Source organism: Oncorhynchus gorbuscha, linkage group LG01 (genome assembly GCF_021184085.1).
Source record: "Oncorhynchus gorbuscha isolate QuinsamMale2020 ecotype Even-year linkage group LG01, OgorEven_v1.0, whole genome shotgun sequence".
Lineage (NCBI taxonomy): Eukaryota > Metazoa > Chordata > Actinopteri > Salmoniformes > Salmonidae > Oncorhynchus > Oncorhynchus gorbuscha.
In genome coordinates, this window is record NC_060173.1 from 97,690,591 (window position 1) to 97,718,557 (window position 27,967).

At 44.4% G+C, this 27,967-nt stretch overlaps 1 protein-coding gene across 3 annotated transcripts in view; it reads right to left on the reverse strand.

Moving 5' to 3' along the window:
- The window catches only part of itprid2 (ITPR interacting domain containing 2), a 48,431-nt gene that overhangs the window by 15,649 nt on the left and 4,815 nt on the right, over positions 1 to 27,967 (reverse strand). Inside the window, exons 1-9 of one of the 3 annotated variants that reach the window (XM_046367687.1) lie at positions 10,775 to 10,893; positions 10,029 to 10,300; positions 9,711 to 9,753; positions 7,939 to 7,988; positions 7,230 to 7,283; positions 5,037 to 5,079; positions 4,782 to 4,880; positions 4,291 to 4,499; positions 752 to 1,413 (exon numbers count right to left, since the gene is read on the reverse strand). In XM_046367687.1, coding sequence (XP_046223643.1) covers positions 752 to 1,413; positions 4,291 to 4,499; positions 4,782 to 4,880; positions 5,037 to 5,079; positions 7,230 to 7,283; positions 7,939 to 7,988; positions 9,711 to 9,753; positions 10,029 to 10,233 — 1,365 coding nt within the window. In that variant the 5' untranslated portion in view covers positions 10,234 to 10,300; positions 10,775 to 10,893. Of the gene's footprint in view, positions 1 to 751; positions 1,414 to 4,290; positions 4,500 to 4,781; positions 4,881 to 5,036; positions 5,080 to 7,229; positions 7,284 to 7,625; positions 7,665 to 7,938; positions 7,989 to 9,710; positions 9,754 to 10,028; positions 10,301 to 10,774; positions 10,894 to 27,967 lie in introns of those variants that run through there. The other 2 variants (XM_046367681.1, XM_046367690.1) reach the window with 2 other exon arrangements.

The window sequence follows — 27,967 nt, forward strand, 5'->3', positions numbered from 1 at the left end:
GATCGAGCCACAATAACAACAGCCTCCAGGGTCGTCCATATGCTCTCTCTTACGATTCTAACTTATTTATAAGCTTAAGTTCGTGTCCTTCGCTTCCCTCACAATATCTGCTACAACAGCTAAAACCAGGATTGTGGGAAACACAATCAAGCCATGAAAGATAAGAAAATACAACTTTGTATTGAACTGAGGGCAGTACTACGATCAGAATTGAAACCCCTGCTCAACCCGTAAGCAATCCCAAACAAAACAAACGTTGCATTGAACTGAGGGCAGTACTACGATCAGAATTGAACCCCCTGCTCAACCCGTAAGCAATCCCAAACAAAACAAACGTTGCATTGAACTGAGGGCAGTACTACGATCAGAATTGAACCCCCTGCTCAACCCGTAAGCAATCCCAAACAAAACAAACGTTGCATTGAACTGAGGGCAGTACTACGATCAGAATTGAACCCCCTGCTCAACCCGTAAGCAATCCCAAACAAAACAAACGTTGCATTGAACTAAGAGGGCAGTATAAAGAAGCTCAGCCAAGAATTGAACCCCCTGCTCAACTCTGTGTTTGTGCTGACTATTCTACCTCCATCTCAAACTGGGAAGACAGTAATGCTAAGTCTAGAATTGAACCCCTCTGCCCAACCTTCTGTTTGCAGTCAAAACTCCTACTGAACTGGAAAGGCAGGAGAACAGTACAACTAAGCCAAGAATTGAACCCTGCCTCAAACCTTGTGTGTGAGTATAGCCCTACCTCTTCCATCTCAAAGGAGTCCTTGGTCTGTGTGCGGAGGTGGGCGATGTGAGGGTTGGGCAGCAGGCTGTAGTTAGGTTCTTTGTCTGGGGTTGATGTGATTGTTCGCTGGCCCTTCAGTTGAATGTCTTGGTGCTCTTTCTCCAAGTCAGCCTCGTTGGACAGGCTAAGGTCACCCTCCTGGGTCAATGCCTGGCCATCTCCATTCACTCCAGGGTGGTCTCCATTGACACTTAGGGTGGCCTCAGTGCTGCCTCCAGAGTGGCTCTCCTCAGTCACAGTGGCCAGAGATGGAGAGTCCTTCTTCCTAAAGGCCTTCTGCTTGAGCTCACCCTTATGGTCGGAGTCAGTTGTGACGGCGCTGTCCCCTGTACCTGGACTCACATGGTCTGCCAGTTTCTCTGTCGTAGACAGGGCTGTGATGGTAGGAGCACCCCCCTCCCCCAACCCACCCAGCAGGTTGTGTTTAGTGATTGTCTTCTTCAGGATCTTGGCGGCGTTCAGGGCTGAGTTGTTCCTCCTCAGAGGAGAAGGAGGGACGATGGTGAGCGGTTCCCCATCCAGGCTGCAGATCTTCGGGACAGGCTGGCCGGAAACCTGGGAGTAGAGATGGAAGAACTCGTTGGCCACCGTGGTCAGGACCTCGATCTGACGGAAACGACCTTTGGGGGGAGAGAGGAAACTATAATTAAAATACAAGCTTTGGGGAAAGAATAAGACTTAATCAACTTGATAAAGAGAGGAAACTAATAGAAACAAGATAGGTGGTCCCCAGAAGGCCTGGGAATATGTCCCCTCTTACAGCAGCAGATTCAGCCCTCATCATGGGTGTAGTTAGTTTGGAGGATGGAAGACAAAGCTGCAACCTGACGTTAATACCAGCCCCATGGGCACAGATAGGCATAGCCAGTCACAGGGCAACCAAACCTCCCTTGAACCATCATTGCAATGACATCGAAGAGAACAAACCTTCCCACATTTAGTGTGTCATAAACGACATGATAACGCAATAGTCCGAGTGACTAAGTACACCAGTCACCATGATATCTATCCCCACCACATGCATGTAAGCGACTAACATACTTCTGCAAGTAAGTAACCAACACTTCCTCTGGCCATTATCTCTCTGAGCGCAGAACACAGTCTCTTCCTGATTCCTGACCACGGCTGACTCCACAGAAGAAGTAGGAAGTGAAATTTCACAAGGCCTTTATATTTATTATGAGAGCACCATCCCTTTTAGCTGCTCACAGCCAGAACCCCAGGGACGTTCTCAGGGAGAGAAAACAGGACTTACATAAGAAAAATCAACATGACATTGAAGAGAAGAGGGCTGTTCCAGGACTTTGAGCTGCTAACTACAGTACATGTTGGAACATCACTGAGACAGACAGCAGCATGACAATTCTACATTCCAGGGTCTGAACCTTCTGAGGATGCTCACTGATCTATGATCCTTAGAACCCTTAGAAGTTGTGACTTGTAAATCCCTGCAGAGCTGCCGGTGCTGTAAGTCAAGTCAGTCCACTGTTCTGAAACAGAAACAGCAGGGCCTCCAGTTAGTGGGGCTGCTGCAGCGCAACAACAACTTAATAGGTAGACCACAAAAACTCCTCACATTAACTTAACGGAGGGGTGAAACTTCAAAAGGGATTGAAAAGACAGTTACTCATCCCCCCTTTTAAAATCTAATCTAGACCAGATGAAGATGAAACTGACTCGAGAGCTACTGCAACAACAGCGCTTACTGGGCCTCGGTCCAGCAGTTTAAAAACAACAAGAGAGTGCTGTTACAAGGCTGAGGCCTCTCTCTCTGTCCCCTTCCTGTTCCTCTCTGGCTGACCAGCCAGGGTGCAGAGTGGCTACTTTGTCCCCGACTCAGATCTCACACAAACAAACAGCTCGGGCTCTGACAGCAGGAGTTATGCCAATATGGGTCTGTAAAGAGTAAAGCGGACGGTGCATGGTGCTGTGTGCTCTGGCAGAGTGAACAGACCCAGGACCAATGTGTGTGAGGCCCGATGTGAGCAGAGTACAGAGAAGAATCAGGTCCTCCACTCCATCTCTTTTTGGGGATGTCCTAAATGGCACCCTATATAGTGCACTACTTTTGACCAGGGCCCACAGGGAGGGCTCTGGTCGAAAGTAGCGCACTATATAGGGAATAGGGTGCCATTTGTGAGGTAGACCCTGTCTCTCTCTCTGCCACTCTGGTCACCACATTGTTTGCCCAATAGAAGACAAAGGCTTCCTTGTGCTGTGGCTCTGTTCATCCAGCTGCACTGGAATGGGCCCTCACTCTCACCATCCCAGCTTCCAGCCCAGGCCCCCAGATCTACATGCTCATTTGGCAGACAGAAGCTAAATCTGCCAAGAGGAAGAGAAGAACAAGAAACCTACCCACAATGCAATGGCTTGGTGGGAACAGAACCAATTGACTGATGGTGTGCCATTAACTGGGGCTGGGAATTACCAGGGACCTCACCATACCATATTATCACCATACTTAGGTGCCGATATGATGTGTTGCTTTTCTCCAATCAATACGTATTGCGATTTGATGGTGATTTGATGTTCCAAACATATTGCTCACTATATGTCTGAGAAAATGAGTTTTGATCAGTCATGGAAATAAGTGCTAAAAACATCTTGGCTCAATATTTAAAAATAAATGAAGAACAAGCTGTAGGGAGAAATATTCTGGAGCAGGTACTGCCAACTAGCGCTAGCTAATGCTACCTAGAATTATTATTTTTTAAATTTCAAATCGATACTTGGAGTCAAAGTATTGATATAATACCATCACTACATCCCAACAATTCATTCCAACCATAACCCAGTCAAACACCATCAACATCCCCACCATCACCCAGTCAAACACTACCAACATCCCCACCACACCATCACCCAGTCAAACACCATCAACATCCCCACCACACCATCACCCAGTCAAACACTACCAACATCCCCACCACACCATCACCCAGTCAAACACCATCAACATCCCCACCACACCATCACCCAGTCAAACACTACCAGCATCCCCACCACACCACCGTACCATCACCCAGTCAAACACTATCAACATCCCCACCACACCACCGTACCATCACCCAGTCAAACGCTACCAACATCCCCACCACACCACCGTACCATCACCCAGTCAAACACTATCAACATCCCCACCACACCACCGTACCATCACCCAGTCAAACACTACCAACATCCCCACCACACCACCGTACCATCACCCAGTCAAACACTATCAACATCCCCACCACACCACCGTACCATCACCCCGCTGCTCCGCACCCAGCTGACACTTTCTATCCATATTCCTTCATCACTACCAGTTTGTCTGCATGTACGTAGGTTGTACATTGTTGTCTGTCTGGACCATTTTATAGCAGTGAACAGCAATATGAGCAGTGTTTTCACAGCTCAAAGAAAGCTAGAGAAATAGACAGAGAGCGAGGAAGACACACAAAGCAAAAGCTGGAGACAAAGTGTATGAGAAAAAAGCAAGTTAAAGCTGGTACTTGTCAGGGCATAGTTGGGGTTCTCCATCTCCATGCGTTGCAGCTGTGCTCCCAGATAGACCTTGATGTCGATGCCCTTAGCGCCGGAGGAGCCGTTGAAGAAGCGCGGGGGGATCTTAGAGGCGATGTCCGGCTCCTCCCGGCCAAACCCCAGGTTATACAGGATCTCTTCTGGATCTTCTTCATAGAGGTCCAACAACTCAGACACACTGGACAGAACACACAAACCATGTATTACAGGACTCTATGAAAGCATTTATAACAGCACTCTACAGCAAATGATGTAGCTAGTGAGGTTAAGTCAAATGAAAAACGTGAGCTTTAACAGAGTACATCTGGCTAAAATCAGACCCAATATTGTATTAAACTTGATCTATTATATGTCTGCTTTTCGGTTTTTCTTGAGACCTGAACTGAAATGTCCCAGTTACAGGGATTGTCATCCCCAAACCACAGCTCTTGGCTCAGGGCCTGTCTATTTGTCTGCTCACCTGGACACAGTGGTGCTGCTCTTCCCTGATCCTGTGGAGTTCATACTCCTGCCTTTCTGCCGGAACTGGCTCCTCTTGTCCTTCGCAGGCATTCCATAGCTGAAGAGCAGAGTGGGCATGCAGTGATCAGTACACGAGTCACACCACAGGCAGTAAGACTACTGCATAAGGCTGAACTGAGGGTGGTGAGAACTGAGGGGGGGGGGGGTGAGGAGTGGCCAATAGCATAAAGGGGGGTCTCTCAGTCTCACTTACCAGGGTGTCTCTGCTTTGGCACTGTTGGGCTGAAGGTGGTTGGCTGCAGGGAGGTTAAAGAGAGAGGGAGGGAGAAGGAAAGAGGGGGAAGAGAGAGTGGGGGAAGGAGGGAGGGAGAGAGAGGAAGATAGAGTTGAATACAGGGGCTTTGTATGCTGCTGTGTGCTTTGGTCAACTAACTACATACAGTTATTGCTGATTCCTGCATTTCTCTTCAAAGTCCATCTGTCGAAATCTAACGTTATACACTGTCAAAAAACATATACAAGCAACAATAAATGTCTACCTTTGTAAAAACATATATATATATATTTTTACAAGAAACCACATCTAACATGCCTTCTCTTCCACGTATGATATAAGGGAAAGAGGCCAGAGTAAATATGACAATCCCCAGAAAATTACAAAAGCCTCAGCTCTGAGACAGCAAGGAACATGACGACAGAATTATGGCTTGAGTACAGTAGAGACCGAGAGAAAGTGCTCCTGAAGTATGGACTGGCCTCATCTGTCAGAAGATAATCCTTCTCTCAGTCTGAAGGCCTCTTCCAGGTTGTCTTAGTGACATAAAGAATGCAAACTGATGACTGTGGGCAATCCTCAGAAGTCAGAGCTGGGTTCAAACTATTCTAAATCATTTTAAATACTTTATCTGTGCATGGTCGAGTTTGCTTGGCTTGATGGACCAATAGAATCGTCCCCACAACTGTAAACCCCGCCTATATGGCACTCCGGGCAGGCTAGAACAAACACTGAAAGTATTTAAAAGATTTCTAATAGTGCTTGTGCCTGGGTCTGGTGAAGACAGAGACAGGAGAGTACACGTTGTCTGTCAGTTGCCTGAAACTGAACAAACTAAAAAATCAGCCTAACTGGTTCTTCAGCCTCAAAGAGCTCGATTATCATCAAAGCATGCTTTTCCATTGAATGACTATTGTTGTGCCTGTTAACAGTAAGTTGTTGCTACTCACTGATGGAGTGGATTGGAGCCAGAAGGGCCCTCATACAGGTGCCTGTTGAGACTTGTAGCATGACATGGTCACAATGGAAGACTGATCTCAGGTATGACTAGGTCCCTTTCCTTTGCTTCACTCTATTTGTATGTCCCAAATGGCAACCTATTCCCTATTTAGAGCACTACTTTTGACCAGAGCCCTATATTAGGGAATAGGGTGCCATTTGGGCCACAACCTGAGACTAAGCAGGTCAGAGCAGACCATAACAGGAGCCAACCCCAGCACGACACACTAACTACCTCCCACCGTCTCTGGTCTGCACAAACACAATAGTAATGTGTGGAGTGCAACCATGCGGGCAAGTACAAAATCTGACTGACCCCATATCTCTCAGAGACGAACAACAAACTGTAGCAAATTAGGGAGCATACATCAGTACAGCTGTTTCAATGGAAGAATGAGACATTAAAAGCACAAACTAATCTGGCGCCTAAAGCAAACACTAAAAGTATGAAGGTCTGCAAGTGACAACAGGACACTGCTCTATACACGGTAAGCCTACAACTATGTGACTTGAGAAGTGGGAAGTGTTGAGGAACAGACCAGATAGTTATCATGGGGGAGTAGAAAATAGCTGTATAGCAGGTCCAGAGGACATAAAAGCTCATGTATGTTCCTATTTAGGTCCGAGGAGACAGTTTAAACTGAGATAGATCCACTCTTTCATTATTTATCCTCCTCTACTCCTCCACCAACAGGCAGGTCACCCAGAGGGTGAAATGAGAGCTAGATATGCTATCTGATCACATTGCTCTGCTTTCCTTTCCTTTTGACTGGGAAAGTGTGTCCTTGAGTCCTCGTGTGCACGTCCGCTCATAAAGAGCAGTAACAGCAGGGAGTACTCCCAAGGTCCTATTGCAGCTTTAGTAAAAACTAAAGAGGCAAATCACTTCAACAACAAGAAGCTTCCAGTTCAAAATGGTTTGGACACACATTTCTAGTCCGTGTCTCAAATGGCACCCTATTGCCTATTAAGAGCACTACTTTTGACCAGGACCCAGCCAGAAGTGCACTATAATATATAGGGAGCAGGGTGTCATTTGGGATTCAGCTCTAGTCTCTCTCAAAACAGCTCAAAGCATCGTAAAACTGCCGTAGCAGCAGTGTGATCCTAGGTCATATTGCTCTAGTGACAGAGACACACACACAGAGAGAGACACAGAGAGAGGTTACCCACCCTCAGCTCCCAGAGACAAGTCGTCTTCAAAGCTGCATCCATTCTTCATCACTCCTGTGAAGTACAGAAGATCTTTCATTAAGCCCTCAAACAGCACTTAACCTACAATAGACTAAATAACCATTCACATAAAAACGTCTGCACGTGCCTGTAAAATACAATGGACAAGGTTAACTGAAGACGTTTTAAACAGAGTAGCTGTAGTAGTACTACAGACAGACACTTCAAACGACTACAAATATTTACGCTTGGTTAGGAGGAATATTTACCGTGGCTGGTTGGTAAGTGTTACCTACTGTAGATAGCACCAGCTGCACATGTAGGTTCACATTACCCAGAAGACTAAAGCAAATGCAGGGAATCCAAATGTTATTCCTTTCAGTTTAGGATACTCACATCGTGCCTGGCTCTGTTTCTTACTTCGGTTTAGAAGGACAATAAGATGACCTGAGCGACAGAGTTTGAGAAAGCTACCAACTGGTAACTGGTGTGTGGGTGGATGTGTAAAGCAGCTGGTTACAGAACACTCCAAAGTTCACTAGGGCTGCAAGGTGTGGTGAGAAAGTGAGTTGCAGAATACTCCACAAACACCCCCTTGACCCACACACACACACCATCTGCACAGATACACTAACACACATTCTCTTTTTCCATTGGAGAGTTACAGTTGTATAGCATATGACTGGTGTTGTAGGAGAGGGAAATTCACCCTTGGACTGCGTGTTGCTCTGCTCATCCAAAGACGCCCCAAGAGGAGTCCTGTGAAGAGACACACACTGTTAGAGACACCAGTGTCTACAACACAGAGACACACACTGTTGGAGACACCAGTGTCTACAACACAGAGACACACACTGTTGGAGACACCAGTGTCTACAACACAGAGACACACACTGTTGGAGACACCAGTGTCTACAACACAGAGACACACACTGTTGGAGACACCAGTGTCTACAACACAGAGACACACACTGTTGGAGACACCAGTGTCTACAACACAGAGACACACACTGTTGGAGACACCAGTGTCTACAACACAGAGACACACACTGTTGGAGACACCAGTGTCTACAACACAGAGACATATACAAACACTACAACTGTTTCTTACTATTAGTCATACTATACATTATATTGTATAGTATAACTATTAGTTATACTATACATCCACAGATACAGTAGTCCTACATCCACAGTAGTACTAGACAGTGACTGTCATGTTACCAGTCACAGAACAGTAACAGAGCCTCCAGTCTCCACTGTTAGTGTACAGGAAGGCCTGGATAAAACTAAGTCAAGTCTGGCTGAGGATTGTGAGGAAAAACAGCAAGTCAAACACAAGGCTCTAAGTCTAAGGGCTAAAGATAACAACGTGGCACAACATCCCTAACACGTCCCGTGACACTCCTAGCTCACCTCTACATCAACAGATCAAACAACTTCATATGGTCACTGTCCCAGCAGGTCTATAGGCTTTCTGATGTCCTACTGTACTCTGATGGAACTATACTTCTATACTGAGTGAGTCAGACCAAGTCAAGTTGATATGCTTTCTGCTCATGTAACATCTAGGACTGGGACAATACCAGCATTGCAATAGTTTTTCCAAGGCAAAAATGAAAACACAAAGCAGAGCTAACTATTTAGTCCTTTAAAAACCTGCTGTATGTAAAATATTGTGTTCTATATCTTTGAAAATAAATACATGACTCTGGGTGACAACATGTTTCCAACATTAGGGTTTTCTTAAAGAAATGTTTTGTTTCCTTGCCATGATACTAATGAGTATGACGATGCTGGCATGGCCCCGGCACTAGTAACATCTAGGTTAACAGCATGGAACACCTGTCTGAAGGCCTATACCAGCACCAGTCATATGACATGAACATTTCATAAAGAGACATTGACATTGTGTAAACGCTCATGATCAACATCATGAGACTTTCTGTTTGCTCCTTCTCTTCATCACTCCATCTTGCTCACATACATCGGTTTTGGGGGGGGGGGGGGGGGGTTTACCATCTAGAATTTGACTCAATAAACAGATTCTAAGTTCCATGGTAATGTTTGTTGAATCAACTTCAGGCAGTAGAACAAGACCAGACCAGTTGCTGATAACATAGGCCCTGGGCTAACGGAAAAACTTCCCAAAGGCATAGATAGCAGCATAAAGCAAATATAACACGTCTGACAAAGTGAGAGCTGGACCACAGCAGCTTCCAGATACAAGGAAACACAATACATGGTTGCTATGCTGCTCTTTCTCTGTCATTATTAAGGGCTTTACCAGGGCACTGTCTTGTGTTCATTAGACATCAAACTGAAAAAACCCAATTGAAACAAAGAGGGGCTACTGGTACAATAAGAAACACTAATTTTTGCTTTCTGTTGCACAACGTATTACAACGTTGTCCATTGTGTGCCCTAATGTCAATTTACATGTCAATGTAGAGGTTTCATTATGACACAACATCACTATACCTGCAGTCCTTGAGCCAGCTTGCAATCTTGTTAGGGAAGCGCCCTGAGAGAAGAAAACATGTACAATTCCTATATAACATCATACTGCCTGGAACAATTCTACAATGTCCATAACAACTGGATTCAAACATCTAAATAAACAGTTTGCCATTGGAGGATTTCATTCCTTTTTGGGCTAGTTACTAATAGAGCAATACGACCTTAAAGTAGGGTTTATTGTTTAATCATGACTTCCATGCTGCTATATATCAAGCCGTCAAAAACACAAACCAGAATTATTTCTGTCTGCTGCTCCCTCTGTAGCTCTTCCCAACATACCTGGCTCGTCGGCCGGGGCCGTCGTCTCCATGGTGGGCTCCGGGGACACCATCTCCTCGCTGCAACCCTCCTGATCCTGGGTGTCCTGACTCTCAGAGGGGCCCTGCCAGGAGTCTCTGCTCTGGGCCCAGGCCATCCTCTTCATGGTCGCTGCCTTCCATGGGTGATCCCTGCTGGGGCTCGCAGAAGTCTCACACTGCTCCATGGTCCTCTCCTGGATCCACTCTTCCTCTTCTCCACAGGCTGTGTTGCTACAGCGAGGGGCAAGTCACCTGCAGTAGAGAGGAGGGAGGGGGAGTCATGAGACTAAATGGAAGCCAAGCCTCCTCTTTAGTAATTTATGACTACTTTATTACAGAGTTTAGTACGGCTCTCTAAATATGCTAGGTTACATCACACCACACTGGGAGGACACACACACGGGCACGAAAGCTCTGCAAACCTGGCAAGGCCTGTAATAGATCAAACTGCATGATAACCATGTATGCTAACAGAACAGCCACAGCATGGAATGACAGTAACATTGAGCTGGAAACAAGCAAATGTCCAATAATCCAATAACAAAATTGACTTAGGAAAATAAGTTATTATACAAACAATGAAAAACAAGACCACACAATTAGTTTCTTTCCATAACTTCGATGGCTAAACGAATTAAGAGCAGAACACTAAATTAATACATGTGATAACCTCTGCAAGAAGCAAAACAACAAAACAGTCCGCATGAAATGAGACACTAATAATACCTGGTGGGTATTCCTCCTTCCTCCAGAACTAGTATCCTAAGAATCCTCAGAATTATTCCAAAGCAGTCTGAAATGTCACTTAAAAGTAGTGCCTTCCCAGCCAGGCAGAGATATGGGACAGAGGGCAGGCAGTAAGGATGGATGAGTACAGAGGAGCCAATGAGAGCTAGAAGTCCAACTGACAACAACTGGAGCAGGAAATGTCTGTTTAGTTAAAAGATTACGAGTCGTTTCCTGTTGTGGATCAGCTCTTTTCTGAAGGGAGGGATAAATGGATAGACCGATGGAGTTCTCACTGGAGTGTTGAAGCCAAACCCCGAAGGACAAATGAAGGAGGCTATTATTAGGTTACTTCTATTTCCAGAGTAATCATCTGAATGAAGGAATGTGACTAAACAACACAGACGATCACTCTGCTTTCCAAACAAACCGATGGCAGTGATGGCTACCAATAGATGTGTGGGAATATAAAAAGTGGTCAGTACAAAAACAACAAATAGGCTTGCCTCTTTCAATGAAGTACAGTGAGACATCTTGATGACAGGTGTCGATCAACTTAAAACACAGGGTTTTCTGATGGCAAATACAGTATCTGACAATCCAGTCCCATCCTCCTCCTCTCTTGCACAATAATTTGAATTCAAATCAAAATGTATTGGTCACATAGACATTGTTAGTAGATGTTAATGCGAGTGTAGCGAAATGCTTGTGCTTCTAGTTCCGACCGTGCAGCAATTTCTAACATGTAATCTAACAATTTCACAACAACTACCTTATACACAGAAGTGTAAAGGAATGAATAAGAATATGTACATATAAATATGTGTATGTAAACTTCAGTTGAAATCTGAAGTTTACATACACTTAGGTTGGACTAATTAAAACTTGTTTTTTAACCATTCCACAAATTTCTTGTTAACAAACTATAGTTTTGGCAAGTTGGATAGGACCTCTACTTTGTGCATGACAAGTAATTTTTCCAACAATTGTTTACAGAGATTATTTCACTGTATCACAATTCCAGTGAGTCAGTAGTTTACATACACTAAGTTGACTGTGCCTTTAAACAGCTTGGAAAATTCCAGAAAATGATGTCATGATAGCTTCTGATAGGCTAATAGACATCATTTGAGTCAATTGGAGGTGTACCTGTGGATGTATTTCAAGGCCGACCTTCAAACTCAGTGCCTCTTTGCTTGATATCATGGGAAAAACAGCCAAGATCTCAGATAAAAAAATATTGTAGACATCCACAAGTCTGGTTCATATTTGGGAGCAATTTCCAAACGGCTGAAGGTACCACGTTCATCTGTACAAACAATAGTACACGGGATCACGCAGCCATCATACCGCTCAAGAAGGAGACGCATTCTGTCTCCTAGAGATGAACGTACTTTGGTGCGAAAAGTGCAAATCAATCCCAGAACAACAGCAAAGGACCTTGTGAAGATGCTGGAGGAAACCGGAACAAAGGTATCTAGATCCACAGTAAAACGAGTCCTATATCGACATAACCTGAAAGGCCGCTCAGCAAGGAAGAAGCCACTACTCCAAAACCGCCATAAAAAAGCCAGACTACGGTTTGCAACTGCACATGGGGACAAAGATCATACTTTTTGGAGAAATGTCCTCTGGTCTGATAAAACAAAAATAGAACTGTTTGGCCATAATGAGCATTGTTAATTTGGAGGGAAAAGGGGGAGGCTTGCAAGCCGAAGAACACCATCCCAACCGTGAAGCTCGGGGATGGGAGCATCATGTTGTGCTGTTGCTTTGCTGCAGGAGGGACTGGTGAACATCACAAAGTAGATGGCATCATGAGGAAAGGAAATTGTGTGGATATATTGAAGCAACATATCAAGACATCAGTGAGGAAGTTAAAGCTTGATCGCAAATGGGTCTTCCAAATGGACAATGTCCCCAAGCATACTTCCAAAGTTGTGGCAAAGTGGCTTAAGGACAACAAAGTCAAGGTATTGGAGTGACCAGCACAAAGCCCTGACCTCAATCCTATAGAAAATGTGTGGGCAGAACTGAAAAACCGTGTGCGAGCAAGGAAGCCTACAAACCTGACTCAATTACACCAGCTCGGTCAGGAGGAATGGGCCAAAATTCACCCAACTTATTGTGGGAAGCTTGTGGAAGGCTACCTGAAACATTTGACACAAGTTAAACAATATAAAGGAAATGCTACCAAATACTAATTGAGTTTATGTAAACTTCTGACCCACTGGGAATGTGATGAAAGATATAAAAGCTGAAATAAATCAGTCTACTATAATTCTGACAATTCACATTCTTAAAATAAAGAGGTGATCCTAACTGACCTAAAGATAGTAAAAATTACCTAAGATTAAATGTCAGGAATTGTGAAAAACTGAGTTTAAATGTATTTGGTTAAGGTGTATGTAAATTTCCGACTTCAACTGTACATATGAGATGAGTAATGTAGAGAATGTAAATATTATATTAAGTGGCATTGTTTAAATTGACTAGTTATACATTTATTACATCCTATTTTTTATTATTAAAGTGGCAGAGATTTGAGTCAGTATGTTGGCAGCAGCCACTCAATGTTAGTGATGGCTGTTTAACAGTCTGATGGCCTTGAGATAGAAGCTGTTATTCAGTCTCTCGGTCCCAGCCTTCTGGATGATAGCGGGGTGGAACAGGCAGTGGCTCAGGTGGTTGTTGTCCTTGATGATCTCTTGGGCCTTCCTGTGACATTGGGTCTTCAACAGTGCTGTAGGTGTACTGGAGGGCAGGTAGTTTGCCCCCGGTGACCCTCAGGAGAGCCTTACGGTTGTGGGTGGAGCAGTTGCCGTACCAGGCAGTGATACACCCCGACAGGATGCTCTCGATTGTGCATCTGTAAAAGTTGAGTGTTTTCGGTGACAAGTCGAATTTCTTCAGCCTCCTGAGGTTGAAGAGGCGCTGTTGCGCCTTCATCACACTGTCTGTGTGGGTCGACCATTTCAGTTTGTTCGTGATGTGTACGCCGAGGAACTTTAAAAAACTTCCCACCTTCTCCACTACTGTCCTGTCGATGTGGATAGGGTGCTCCCTCTGCTGTTTCCTGAAGTCCACAATCATCTCCTTTGTTTTGTTGACGTTGAGTGTGGGGTTATTTTCCTGAGGACACCCTCCGGGGGCCCTGACCTCCTCCCTGTAGGCCGTCTCGTCGTTGTTGATAATCCAGCCTACCATTGTAGTGTCGTCTGCAAAATTGATGATTGAGTTGGAGGCGTGCATGGCCACGCAGTCATGGGTGAACAGGGAGTACAGGAGAGGGCTGAGAACGCACCCTCTAGCACAATATTTTTTGCCGATTTATTTAACTAGGCAAGTCAGTTAAGGGACATGGGCAGCTGTGAACAGGTTTTATTCTCCAGGCTTTTAACCGTTATCCAGAACTTCTTGGGGTTAGACCCACAGAGAGAGAACTGCTCCTTGAAGTAATCAACTTTGGCCATCCGGATAGCTTGAGTGCACTTCTTTCTCATTTGCCTGAACCAGAGCCAGTCTGCCTGAGTATGCGTGTGCTGAGCCTTTCGCCAAATGGAATTATTGAGGTGGAGTAACTCTGCAAGATCACGATCGAAGCAGGGGCTGAACCCGTTTTTAATTAGCTTTTTCTTTATGGGGCATGTTTGTTAAAAATACCACTGAAAATATCAAAAAAGAAGGGCCAAGCGTCTTCGACAGAAGGGATCAAGCTGATTCTGTACCATTTTACAGAGGACAGTTCGTGAAGGAATGCTTGCTCATTCAAGGTTTTTTTAGCAAACGTCTAGGATAAATCAGGACAGGTCATTTCACTGAGCAGCCCTTACGAACACAGGCTGCAAAACAGGATAACATCGAGAAGAGTATCCTTTTCTGGGTGTTTGCAGTTATACCTTGTGGGATTGGTAATAATATGATAAAGATTTAGGGAGTCCCATTGCTTTAGGACTTGGTCAGGTGGTTTAAACATGTCCCAGTTTAGGTCACCTCGCAGGACCAATTCAGACTTAGTGTAAGGGGCCAGGAGAGAGCTTAGGGCAGGTACAGGCCAGTGTTGATGGAAGACGATAGCACCCAGCAACAGTCAACAAAGAACTATTTGAAAGTTTAATACTTAAAACCAGCAAATCAAATTGTTTGGGGACAGCCTTGGCGGGGACAGCCTTGGCGGGGACAGCCTTGGCGGGGACAGCCTTGGCGGGGACAGCAGAGCACCGAAGGTGATCCTTGGTAAAGATTGCCACTCTCCCAACTTTAAAAGATTTGTCTTGCCCGAGAAATGGTTATTACCAGAAAGGTTAACATCAGTATTCAAAACATTCTTCCTTGACCACGTCTCAGTAAAGACCAACTACATCTGGATTTGAGCTGTGAACCCACACTTTAAAATTGATCCATTTTAGGTAAGAAGCTTCTAGTGTTAACGTGCAGAAAACCCAGGCATTTACGAGAGCAGAAATCAGTGAAGCAGATTTCAGAGCACAAGTCAGAATTGGGGCTAGCAACAGTAGATGGGCCAGGGTGTACATGCACATTTCCAGATATCATCAACAGTAATACAATCAAGGCACTCATAAGACAGGGAGAGCTCTGCAGTGATGATGTATGACATCTGAATGTGCATCAGATGGCAACAAGATCATATTGTACAGCAATTTCATCAGGCTCAAAGTCGGCAAAGGTGGTTAGAATAGGATGGGAAGACAAAGTCAGCGTAACAAATACTGTCGGAATCGAGTGTGGGAACAAACAGTCTGTCCCACGGTTGGGTAAAGAAAAATCATAGTCAACAAAGCATGCAGGAGTCGTGAGGCAAATAGCAAAACTCACAATACATTTTTTAAATATATAACGACTTGGGGCTAGCCATTGTAAGTTAAGATTCACTCGCCCCAACAGTGCCTGTGTGCTGGAGGCAAGCGAAAGCTCGGGGGGGGAGTAGAGACAACCAGGGCAGATGGTGAACAGCTCGCCAGGTGGAATCCAAGCAGGAGGGCAGCAGGCAACGGGAGTAGGTGTCACATCCACTTGGGGGAAGCTTTTACTTCAGGAGGAGGTATCTCCCCATATTAGTCCATGTTCCCAAGCAAAACATCCCAATCAATCATACCACAGGCTCGACACTGAATCCATTATAGTGAAATTCTAGACATAGCGTTAAACATTGGTTGGCGACTTGGCAGTATACGGGCGGCAGTTAGCCTAGCGGTTAAGAGCGGTGGGCCAGTAAACGAAAGGTTGCTGGTTAAAATCCCTGCGCAGACTGAAAAATCTGTCGATGTGTCCTTGAGCAAGGCACCGAACCCTAAAAGACTCAAATGTAAATGTAATGATATACAAAGCAACAGTTTCCAGTCCATCTTTGAAATGGAGGGAATGGGATATTCTTCAACTGTAACCACAACCCCCAGCCTTCCTCTCTCCACTCCATTTTAGACCTGTGGAAAAACATCCACTTTACTAAACAATCATGTCTGTACAAGGCTACATAAATGGGTACAGGTTGGGGGAGACAGATTGGGGAACCTCCCCTTTATCTAAATAACTGCCTCCCAACTCAGTGAGGGCAAAGGCCTTCTCCTTCCACTGCCTATGAGAGATTGAGAGAGATATGGGAGAGAGAGAGGAGAGACTCGACAACAGACAGATCAGTCAGCCCAACTGTGTGCTGCACATGTCAAAGCCATCTTCCCTCATAACTCTTCCACCTCTCATCATTTCTCTTTCTTAGGGTATTCTCTTCAGTGGGACAGGAAGAACAGGTGTGTGTGTGTGTGTGTGTGTGTGTGAGAGCGTGAGGGAGCGAGATGGACAGGTAACCACTGTCTGTCAGTGCCATGACTGATGTGCTTCTCCTCTGGCTTGCTACACTACTCGACAACAGTACAGCTGTGGATGGCATAAGGCCTACCTTGCTACCTTCTGTTCTGAACAAATCAGTTCTACACACGGACAATCAGTTACAGAGAACCAGGCGAGCAGCATTCATTCATTGTGCTTCACGAAGACAGATCCTGATTTTTGGCCTAAGAGGCAGTGCCTACATCCCAAATGGCACCTTATTCCCTAAATAGTGCACTTATTTTGACCATGGCCCTATAGTGTACTATATAGGGAACAGGGGGCCATTTGGTACGTACCCTGAGACACAGGAAGTAATCTAGCATCTTAAATCATCTCTGAGCCCAAATATACACAGATGCAGAGTCTCATATGCAGATAAGATGAGAAGGAGGAAGGAGGCCAACACGGATTCGTGTAGTGAGGGGTCGCTTTATTATAGCAACTGTGTTGATAATCACTCTTTACACTTATAGGCCTATCCACCGGATCAGACACCCAAACTGACTAACAACGCCTTGGATACACCCCAAATGGCACCCTATTCCCTACATTGTGCACTACTTTGGACCAGACCTCTATGGGCCCTGGTCAAAAGTAATGCACTATATAGGGAATAGTGTGCCATTTGGGACACACACCTTGCCTGGAGCAAAGATACTAGCTATTTCGTATCAGGGTGTGCTAGGCCAGGCCGTTTGAAACTGTCGTCTCCAGTCCTTACCTCCTTATAAATATTTTTAAAGTGCTGACACTGCAGAACAATAGTGGATTGCTGTACGGAGTAGAGGTCGACCAATTATGATTTTTCAACACCGATACCGATTATTAGGCCAACTTTTCTTGTGTGTTTTTTGTAATAATGACAATTACAACAATACTGAATGAATACTTATTTTAACTTAATATAATACATCAATAAAATCAATTTAGCCTCAAGTAAATAATGGAACATGTTCAATTTGGCTTAAATAATGCATAAACAAAGTGTTGGAGAAGAAAGTAAAAGTGCAACATGCGCTATGTAAGAAAGCAAAGGTTTAAGTTCCTTGCTCAGAATATGAGAACATATGAAAGCTGGTGGTTCCTTTTAACATGAGTCTTCAATATTCCCACGTAAGAAGTTTTAGGTTGTAGTTATTATAGGAATTATAGGAGTATTTCCCTCTATACCATTTGTATTTAATTAACATTTACATTTACATTTAAGTCATTTGCAGACGCTCTTATCCAGAGCGACTGACTATTGGATGTTCTTATAGGAACTTTAGTATTGCCAGTGTAACAGTATAGCTTCCGTCCCTCTCCTCGATCCTCCCTGGGCTCGAACCAGTAACACAACGACAACAGCCACCATCGAAGCGGCGTTACCCATGCAGAGCAAGGGGAACAACTACTAGAAGGCTCAGAGCCAGTGACGTATGAAACGCTATTAGCGCACGCTAACTAGCCAGCCATTTCACTTCGGTTACCAGCCTCATCTCGGGAGTTGATAGGTTTGAAGTCATAAACAGCGCAATGCTTGACGCACAACAAAGAGATGCTGTCAAAACGCACGAAAGTGCTGTTTGAATGAATGTTTACACGCCTGCTTCTGCCTACCACCGCTGTCAGATACTTGTATGCTCAGTCAGATTATATGCAACGCAGGACAAGCTAGATAATATCTAGTAATATCATCAACCATGTGTAGTTAACTAGTGATTATGTTTTTTATAAAATAAGTTCAATGCTAGCTAGCAACTTACCTTGGCTTACTGCATTCACATAGCAGTCTCCTTGCGGAGTGCAACGAGAGAGAGGCAGGTCGTTATTGCTTTGGACAGTTAACTGTAGGTTTGCAAGATTGGATTCCCTGAGTCGTTCTGCCCCTGAACAAGGCAGTTAACCCACCGTTCCTAGGCCGTCATTGAAAATAAGAATGTGTTCTTAACTGACTTGCCTAGTTAAATAAAAGGTTAAAAAAAAAAAAAAAATTGACAAAATAAAAATCAGAAATCGTCCCTAATTAAAATCGGTCAACCTCTAGTACGGAGTACAGACTTTCCCTGTCTCAAAGGCAGACAAACCAAGCACAGCACAGAGAGACTAGAGGGAAAACGTGAGCTTAGCAACAATGACCATGGCAAACACCTGGGCTGGAAGTCAAGGACATAGAGAACAGAACAGCTGGAGTTCAGTGGGAGCGTGCTACAAAACTGTGTGTATGTATGTATCCTACAGCACGTCTCTGCTGGCCCAGCTTTGTCAGAATAAACACTACTCTGCTGCTGGCCCAGCTTGGTCAGAATAAACACTACTCTGCTGCTGGCCCAGCTTTGTCAGAATAAACACTAATCTGCTGCTATCCCACCTATTAACATTAAACCCCCTCAAGACCAAACATGTTGTAAAAAGGATATCAATATTTAGGTCCCAGTTTGCACCCCCTACACACATCAGCCCCTCTTCCCCCTGACCCCTTTCAACAGAACTAAGGATGTCTCAGTTCCCACATCATGGGCCAAATGTGACCCATCATCCATCCACTCATCGTGATGTGACAGCCCCCACGTCCCAAACACCCAAGCTGCTGAACAGCAACAAAGATAGACAAAGACACTGCACTGTTGGATACCGACACACACACACACATTCAGACCAGGATTGTGTCCAGTAGGCACAAAAGGAAATGTGCCGAAACTGAGTGAAGCAGCGAGGTCCTAACTGAATATAGGCGGCAGGTAGCCAGGTGGTTAGAGCATTGGACAAGTAACTGAAAGGTTGTTTGTTCGAATACCCAAGCTGACAATGTGAAAAATCTGTATTGTGTCCTTGAGCAAGGCAATCAACCCTAATATTATGCTCCGGGAGCGCTGTACGGCTGACCAACAACACATTTCACTGCATCTATCCAATGTATTAGAATAAAAACATTTATGAACTTGTCCATTAAGAAACATTTGTTTAAGTGTTCCATTGCAAAATGTTTTGCTATGGTGAACCATAATGAACACGATCCAATCATCAACTCCCAAGTCCCGACACAAAACAAAGCACTTGTTAGTAAGAACTCCACTTAGTCAACAAGTAGGTTAACATGTAAACAGTTAAGTCCTCATAGGAGCAAACATCCTGAACTTAACAGACAACTCAGGAGTGTAGGCCTACATAAGCTATTTAATCATGCTTCCAACCCCCTGGGTTGTGTGTGTGTGTGTATGTCTCTGGGGTGGGGTGGGAGGTTAACTTTAAAGCAAGAAGACAAAAATTCTCTGTCTAGTTTCTCAAGGATCTTGCCTCTAGGGACAAACTACTATGCTGTTTTTCTTCTTTCCCATCTATCGGTTATGTGTGACCTTTTAAAACAAACATCATTGCACAGCAGCACTACTGTGGTGTTTTCTTAAGCAGTGTTCAAATGGCTGGTCAAAATGGGTCAACCGCAGTATCGAATCTTACTACAGCTCTATCTTACGAAATAAATTGATCTAAAATGAGTATGACCTACAAATAAAGGTTACATGATAAAGAACATAGGCTACTTCTTCAGGAAAAATAGGCCTGCTATATCCGTGCCAACAATGGCATTTCGTTATGCCAAACTTCTTTCATCAAGTTCAGATCAAAGTTCAACAAATCCAAACATTCTATGGTCAATTATGACGCAGTCTGCATCCCAAATGACACCTTATTCCCTACACAGTGAACTACTTTTGACCAGAGCCCTATGGACCCAGAGCCCTATGGTCAAAAGTAGTGTACTATATAGAGAGCATCAGTTCTGAGCCGCACCTGCTTTGTCTATAACGGTAACAGAATACCTGGGCCTCCAGCCACCTTACTGCTTCGTCACACACATACACACACACAGCCTCCTGACCTTTTCTTCTGACAAAAGCATCTAGCTAGCTACCAACTTGGGCAGTTGGCTACCACTGCAGCACACTGACTGCCACAAATACCCTCCATTCTCTATTGTGATATTGTTTCAGAGAGCAGGGTAGCGCAGGGCGTCGACCTGCATCAGTGTAGGGCTGAGGTGGGTCACCTTCCTGTGGCCTTTCTCTTTCTCCAGGGAGTTTAGGGAACCAGCCCCAAGACTATTTGAAAGCAACAGGCACTAAGGACTGGCGATATATAGAGCTAAACTACCAACTCAATAACATGACAGGGATGGGGTGTGTCTTTGGGTAGCCTGTAACGTAGGCCAAATAACGAAAAATTACCCAACGCTCAAAGATGACCAGCTGTTGTTGTCATGTTTCCTTGTTTGGAAATCACACAGACACTGGAATCAGAGACAAATGAAAAGAGGGAAATTGAATTTGTATACCCTTATTCAGTTCATTTGAAGTTATGGAGGATTCTATTTACAGTGCAATCAACAGCACTATCATTGGAACTTGTAAAATGCACATTAAATCCTAATAAACATGGATGCAAGTCCTGAAGAATCCAATACTTACATGCCCTTTGAGGTCATAAAAAGTCTAATGAATAAAGTAGAGATTGGCAATATAGGCCAAATATCATATCACAGTATTTCAAATAATAGGATGGTATGACAGTATTTAGTTTTTTAATAATAAAATATTTAAAATTTGCTGAGTAGTGCGTGATCCAAGGGTGGCAACAAATACATTCTTAGTGATTTCAATAGGCCTTTCTCCTTTCGGATTGTTTTATACTCTTCAATTAAAAACTTACACCCCCCCCCCCAAAAAAAAAACAATCTGCGTTTTCAGCTACTTCCTGCACTCATTTGAGATCATTTCCACACTGCTGCGTAGGGTTGCGCCTTAAGGCCAAGCAACCTAGGCCTTATTTTTAACTAAATGTTGCAATTGTGATTTGACTTGTGATATAGCGCCAAAACACTTGGGTGAACTGTTGGAATCATGGAAATATAATCATTATTCCAATACTATAGCTAGAATATAATAGTGGGCACTTTGAATAGAGTTTTGTTTGACATGACAACGAATGAAAACGCCAGGGATAATTGTTGACAAGTGTTTCCTAGGGGACCCTATAATCTTTGGCTACATTTAATGTTCTCTCTTAGCTACTTCATGTAGCTAACATATTCATGCTTAACGTATTCCTCTTTGATTTAAACGATACTGTTGCACAAACAATATGCTGAATGCTGATTTAGGTCTACACCATCACTGGTATTAGCAGGCTGTATAGCTAATTACATTTGCTCTGACTGAGTGCATTTATTAGATAACTAGCCAGCTAACTAGCAATTAGCATTAGCAGCTAACACGCTTTAGGCCCAACTTGCTAAGAAAAGACAAACTAGGTGATTGCAGATGTAAGTAACACAAATGAAGTGTAATTATAGAACGCTAGTGGATTTATATTAAGAAGCAAAGTGAAAAAAGGCATCGCTGTCGTCAACATTGCATGTGCTCTGTTGACCATGAAGTGTCTTGTGGTGGAGGAACAACAAAAGTGCTCCTTGACAGGGGGCGGGGCTAGGTATGTGTGGAAAGCGGCATTGTATATACACTGTGTCTGTATGTATATAATATATATATATACACACACACATAATATATATATATATCTAACATATGACATTTGTAATGTCTTTATTCTTTTGGAACTTCTGTGGGTGTAATGTTTAACTGTTCATTTCTATTGTTTATTTCACTTTTGTATATTATCTACTTCACTTGCTTTGGCAATGTTAACATATGTTTCCCATGCCAATAAAGCCCCTTGAATTGAATTGAAAGAGATGACTCAAGTAGCCTAAATCCCGAACAAACCTGAATGATCCACCTTCTAAGTCAAGAAGTCTCACTAAATAATTTAACTTTGACATTTCCATCTAAATAACTCAAATATGTAAAAGACTGCATTTTATTTAGGAACATTTTTACCCATTGCTTATAGCATCCTTCCGCATTTTGGTATTTTAGTGAAGCACACATTCCAACAGGGTAGAGCTTAGGCCTATGTTTCCGCATCAATTTAAACAAAGCGTTGTCATGGCAATGTGAAGGTAAGATAAATCTTGGATAAATCTTGAGGAAGGTCAAACTGTGCTTGACCTCAAGAGGCGCCAGAACTGAGTGAGAGTGAGTGAGAGTGAGCTTGAGAGTGGTTGTGAGTGTTTCTGTCACTTTAACCCTCGATCCCCTTGTAGAGTCGAGCAGACCAGAGGTAACCACTAAGGTTGCATCCCAAATGGCACCCATAATCCCTATATAGCATACACATTTGGGGCCCTGCTCAAAAGTAGTGCACTATTAAAAGGAATAGGGTGGCATTTGGGATGCAACCCTAAGTCTAGGCCTAAATCACAACGCCCTAATTTAGAGAGCGACAGTGGGAAAATGATTGCTGTTGGCAAACCATGCCCTGGTTTACAGCAGGTTATTTAAATGTAAAATGGCAGGAGAAGTTTAGTTTAACCCAATATTACCCCAATTTAATTCAAAAATCACTCTCACAGCTGGTGCAGGTGAAGCATGAGACCAACAGGGTAACACTTTACATTAAAAGTGCTTTTATACCTGCGGATGTAATAATGCTGTAATTACACTAATGAAAACATTGTTTTAACATTTGGTTATATAGTACCCATGAGGATCATTTAACATCGTTTTCGCATGAGTTTCAGTCATATGATTGTCAATGAGCTGCAGGCTAGAAGTTAGGCCCTCGGCCTTAATGACCAGGACTGTAATAAACTGTTCAGTTCCTCTCTGGCTGTTCACTTTCCTCATTGGTCCTGCTCACTGGTACACTTTGTATGCTGAACATGCTGTTATAGGGACAAGAACAGGAGAACAGGGGTAGGGGGAGCTCTGCTATGCACCCGCCAGCAACACAAACCATTAGAGCTATCCTATTGCATCTTCAGGCTTTATAACATGTTTTATAAGCAAAGTCAACTCACCATTTGCAAGACAGAGTTCAGGGGTTAGGCTAGTTAAGAGTTTATGGGCCTAATCTACAGATCACATGCTTCATGTAAGACCCATTAATAACCATAAAACTACAAAGGCCATCTATGAGACGGTAACATATCACTGTCTGGCAAAACAGCATTATGACTTCGGCCTAATTAGAATTCAGTGATTGTCATTTATCTAACACTTTAATTACTTGATCTTAGCATTAATTAGATCTACATACAACTCTCTGGAGCTTTGCCTAATGCTTACAAATTAACTGTAAAGCTTGGACCAGTCCTGCAGACAGGCATGAGAGTCAATTGAGGAGAGGGAGTCTGGAGTCACATGAGACTAACAGTGCTTCTCGGAAAAACATATTGGAATTCAAAGCGACCAGCTCCACAATCTGCAGCACATTCACTTTTCAGCACCTCCTTTATCCAAGCCCCCTGCAGGGCACTTCCACAATAAGAGGACTGGATAGACTGACTGCCTCTTTGCCAAAAACAGTCCAGGAACATTGTCCTGTGCTGTGTTCACCTCCTGAGGCCGCCTGCATGTCCGCCTGTCCGTCCCCATGTCCGCCTGCCCCCATGCCCCGTCCGTCCCCATGCCCCGTCCGTCCCCATGTCCGTCCCCATGCCCCGTCCGTCCCCCTGTCCGTCCCCATGCCCCGTCCGTCCCCATGCCCTGTCCGTCCCCATGCCCGCCCCCATGCCCCGTCCGTCCCCATGCCCGCCCCGCCCGTCCGTCCCCATGTCCGCCCCGCCCGTCCGTCCCCATGTCCGCCCCGCCCGTCCGCCCGCCCGTCCGTCCCCATGTCCGCCCGCCCGTCCGTCCCCATGTCCGTCCGTCCCCATGTCCGTCCGTCCCCATGTCCGTCCGCCCGTCCGTCCCCATGTCCGTCCGCCCGTCCGTCCCCATGTCCGTCCGCCAGTCCGTCCCCATGTCCGTCCGCCAGTCCGTCCCCATGTCCGTCCGCCAGTCCGCCATGTCCGTCCGCCAGTCCGTCCCCATGTCCGTCCGCCAGTCCGTCCCCATGTCCGTCCCCATGTCCGTCCCCATGTCCGTCCCCATGTCCGTCCCCATGTCCGCCAGTCCGTCCACATGTCCTCCAGTCCGTCCACATGTCCTCCAGTCCGTCCACACATGGAAGGACAGGCGGACATGCAGACGTGTGGGCGGACAGGCAAACAGGCGGGCATGAGGACAGGCAGGCTAACAGGCAGACATGTGGACGGACAGGCGGACATGCAGACATGTCTGCCTGTTAGCCTGCCCGTCCGCATGTCCTCATGCCCGCCTATTTGCCTGTCCGCCCACACGTCTGCATGCCCGCCTGTCCACTCACATGTCCGCCTGTTTGTCTGTTTGCCTGTCTGGCCAGCAAAGCTACACCACCAGCCAAGAACACAGCAACACACCATGTACCATCCAGCAGCATTATCATATTGCAAATCATTAACACCCAACAAGGTCAGCATTGCCCTGGGCTTCCGTTTGACTAGTGTGAAACAAACGTATGGAGCGAGAAAGAGGCTAGGAGAGATAGATGGGCAAAAAGGTATTAGAGGTAGAGAGAACAAGAGAGCTGTAGCAATGCAATAAACCTGGCAGAGGATTGTTACATTAGTGGCTTAATTTTCATATTACAGCTGAGAAGGAACAGTTACAGTTGTTATTGACAAATTAAAACATGTCAGTTTGTCACTTTCACAAGGTTAGAGTAATAACATGTTGAGCTACTTAATTAAGACATTGGCTCAAATCAAGGTTACACCTTTAGATTGAGAAAATGAACAACTATGGAAGATTTGGCACTTTAATTTTCAATCCTAAACCCCGGCCTGGTCTGCTTGGTCTATTTCACAATCATTCCCGGAAGTCTTAAGATGTTGCGCCTCTGGGTTTAGAAACTCTGTGGTAGTACTGTAAGAGATGTGCTGGCTACATTTTACAGTGATTGCATGAATTATTTTCATAAGATAAACATGGCTCTGAATAATATGGCGTTAGGTTTCTCCTTGGCTGTTCGACATCTTGCTGATACTGGCTGAAATAAATCCTGGTTATGAAATAGGAATGAGAAGGCAAAACCACAATTCTTAGGACTTTAGTCTGCTACAGTACACCTGCAAATACTTAGCTAGATGAATCAAAATAGAGGCTTACTGGCAATGGCAATTATGATGTTCTTTCACAAAAACATGATTACAAGATTCCGGATTATCCCTCAAAGTCCTTCATAAAGGACAGCGTGACAGGAAGAAATCAACAGCGTGGAGAGGTTGAAGTTTTGTACATCTGGAAATCACAAACAAAGCTCCCCAGCAAACCACACTACTCCCCAGATGTCACGTTGGCATTGACCCCGTCTCTCCCCCCCCCCCCCCCCCCATCATGGTTACAGTAAATGGGAGCTATTCGGTTTGTGGGACTCAGGCCAACTTCATTTCCTGTGTCCAGGCATAGCAGAGCCCCAAGACCTTCAGATTGCACTGAGAAAACACACGCACAAGCGCACACACACAACACACAACACCCCCCCCCCCAGCAGTGTTGTTTCTGTGCTACGTGACTACAAGGACCTGAAGCAGGCCAGACAAACAAACCATGGAGAACAAAATGATGTTGATAACAACGTCTTGTACATTGGTTCATGTGCTGCCTGACCTGAAAAATTGGTTTACAGATTGGTCATTTCACACGGGCTGAGATCATTCTCTCACAGCAGTGTGCGTGAAAGGACAGGATCAGATTCAGAACCAGCAGTCAACTTAACATCACAACCCCATAGCCCATTCATACATACTTCATAGGTTATTAGTGTGTACCAAAAAAGTTCTAAATACCTGGGCCCGGTTTCCCAATAGTGATGGAAATTAGGCTTAGGTTTTAACATGCATCTTTCCTACGACGGCCGAAGACGTAACATGCGTTTCCCAAAACACCATGCAGAGAGCGAATGGTCGCTAAGTACATCGTTGGAGCATGGGTGAACACTGATAGGATCGAAAGAAAGAGAGCACTGCTCTCGGATCTGCTTTCTCCTTTCAAATCTTTCCTTAATAACATAATTATTTCACAATACTGACGACGGATCAGCTCCTAGAGAGATATTATAGCATATGGCTGCAAATATTCTGCCGGCTTATTCTAATGCTTACCCAATAAAAATGCATACATTAGGCTACACATCATGAAATATTTTGAGACAAATTACAGCCAGTAGCCTACAAGTTGCAAAATAGAACTCAAATGACTGAACATGAAACGTATTTCTATATGATTGAAAGAGCCCTATAGAGCCCACTGTTTATATTTTAATGCAGTAATCCCAGTTTCATTTGAAGCATATTTTATGTCGCTTGTTTGTATCAATTGCAAAGACATTGGAAAGTTTGTATTTGCAGACCACTTTGTTCTGAAGTTATCGGCGGTCACAGAGAGGCGGATAAACCATGTGATTCTGTTTAGCTGAGATTTCTGTCCATAAAGTGACACGGCAGGGCAAAAAAAAGCATCCAAAGACACACTTACAGGCTGACTACACTCGTGTTGCAAAATACATTTAGAAATCTATATTTTTCAATTATTGCACACTCCAACGAGCGTCTGCGTTGCCAAGGGCTAAAATAATAGGCAGTTCTGTTTCAGATCGCGCTGCAGGTCCTGCCTCTCCCATCTCCTCATTGGTTTATAGAAGCAGGTACCCACGTGACAACTCCTCATTGCTAATACCCACGTGGGTGACTGAAAGACGAACGAGGCCAGTGGCGGTAATGCACATAATTTATGAAAGTTGCCAATCGCAATATAAAGTCAAGAGAAGAAAAAGCCTGGAAGGAGGAGAAATGACTAGAAACGATTTGGTTGACCGTTTTATGTGTGGATTAATTGTTGGAGTAGAGGACCTTGTGCATTTCAGGTAAAATAACTCAATGTTTATATCCCAGGACAAATTAGCTAGCTAAATAGGACAAATTAGCTAGCAAGTGCAAGCTAGCTAGCTAAATTGCCATAAATGTTTAATGCTTTTTGACCTGTTCCCAAATTAATATAATTGGTTCAGAGTTTGTTTTGACATTTTAACCTGCGTGTCATGATCACATTTGGTGTGGGGGGACAAAATACATTTATGCATGATGGAGCACACGCGCAGCCGGTTTGGGTTCCGTGTGTTGGAATCAGCAAAACTTAGATTATTGAGGTAGTAAATTAATTATAGGAAATGAAATAGACTGGGTATTGTGTTAGAAGTTAATGGTTCTCTGAATAAAGACAGGCTTTGGAATGTGTTTGATGGAGGAGAGCGATGTATTGATATAGGGAAGACAGATGGATATCTGTGGATTAGGTGAAGAAGGGGTTGAGGTCAGGAGGTGCGAGGTGAGGTCAGTTCCCCTTAAGGGAGTAATCAGGGTTGGTATCTGGTTACCTTCTTTCCTGT